The following is a 399-nucleotide window of genomic DNA, read 5'->3' on the forward strand; positions in this document are numbered from 1 at the left end:
GGGGAGGGGGCGAGGCCGCCCCGTGCCATCGGCTGGCATACACACACGAGATGGGCACTCCCTGCTGCCCCCCTGGGGTGCCTGGGTGGGTGGCCGGGGGTCTCCTTGAGCTCGAATGCGGTGACTACAACACTGGGATCCATTTGTTGTCCTCATTGTAGAGAAAGGACTGCTTGCCAGGGAATTCCGGCCTGTACGTGGCTGTGGGGAGAAAGAGAGAGCATTGAGAAAGAAAAGGCCAGTCCTCAAGACCCTAACACTTGGCATCAGAGAGGGCGGGACCCCCTGATCAGGCCCCCCGCATCTGGCATCATGGGGAGTCAGGGACGTAGGGACTGGCCCAAGGTCGTCGGGCTCTGAAACTGGCCCGGGTGGGACTCAAACCCTGGTTTCCCACCT

At 61.9% G+C, this 399-nt stretch overlaps 1 protein-coding gene across 1 annotated transcript in view; it reads right to left on the bottom strand.

Annotated features, from left to right (window-relative positions):
• Positions 1 to 124: 124 nt before the first annotated feature.
• STPG1 (sperm-tail PG-rich repeat containing 1) overlaps positions 125 to 399 on the bottom strand; it is a 51,236-nt gene continuing 50,961 nt past the window's right edge. The window contains exon 8 of the mRNA XM_010830058.1: positions 125 to 201. Coding sequence (XP_010828360.1) covers positions 125 to 201 — 77 coding nt within the window. The remainder of the gene's footprint in view (positions 202 to 399) is intronic.

Source organism: Bison bison, unplaced genomic scaffold (genome assembly GCF_000754665.1).
Source record: "Bison bison bison isolate TAMUID 2011002044 unplaced genomic scaffold, Bison_UMD1.0 scf7180017864516, whole genome shotgun sequence".
NCBI classification, from domain to species: domain Eukaryota; kingdom Metazoa; phylum Chordata; class Mammalia; order Artiodactyla; family Bovidae; genus Bison; species Bison bison.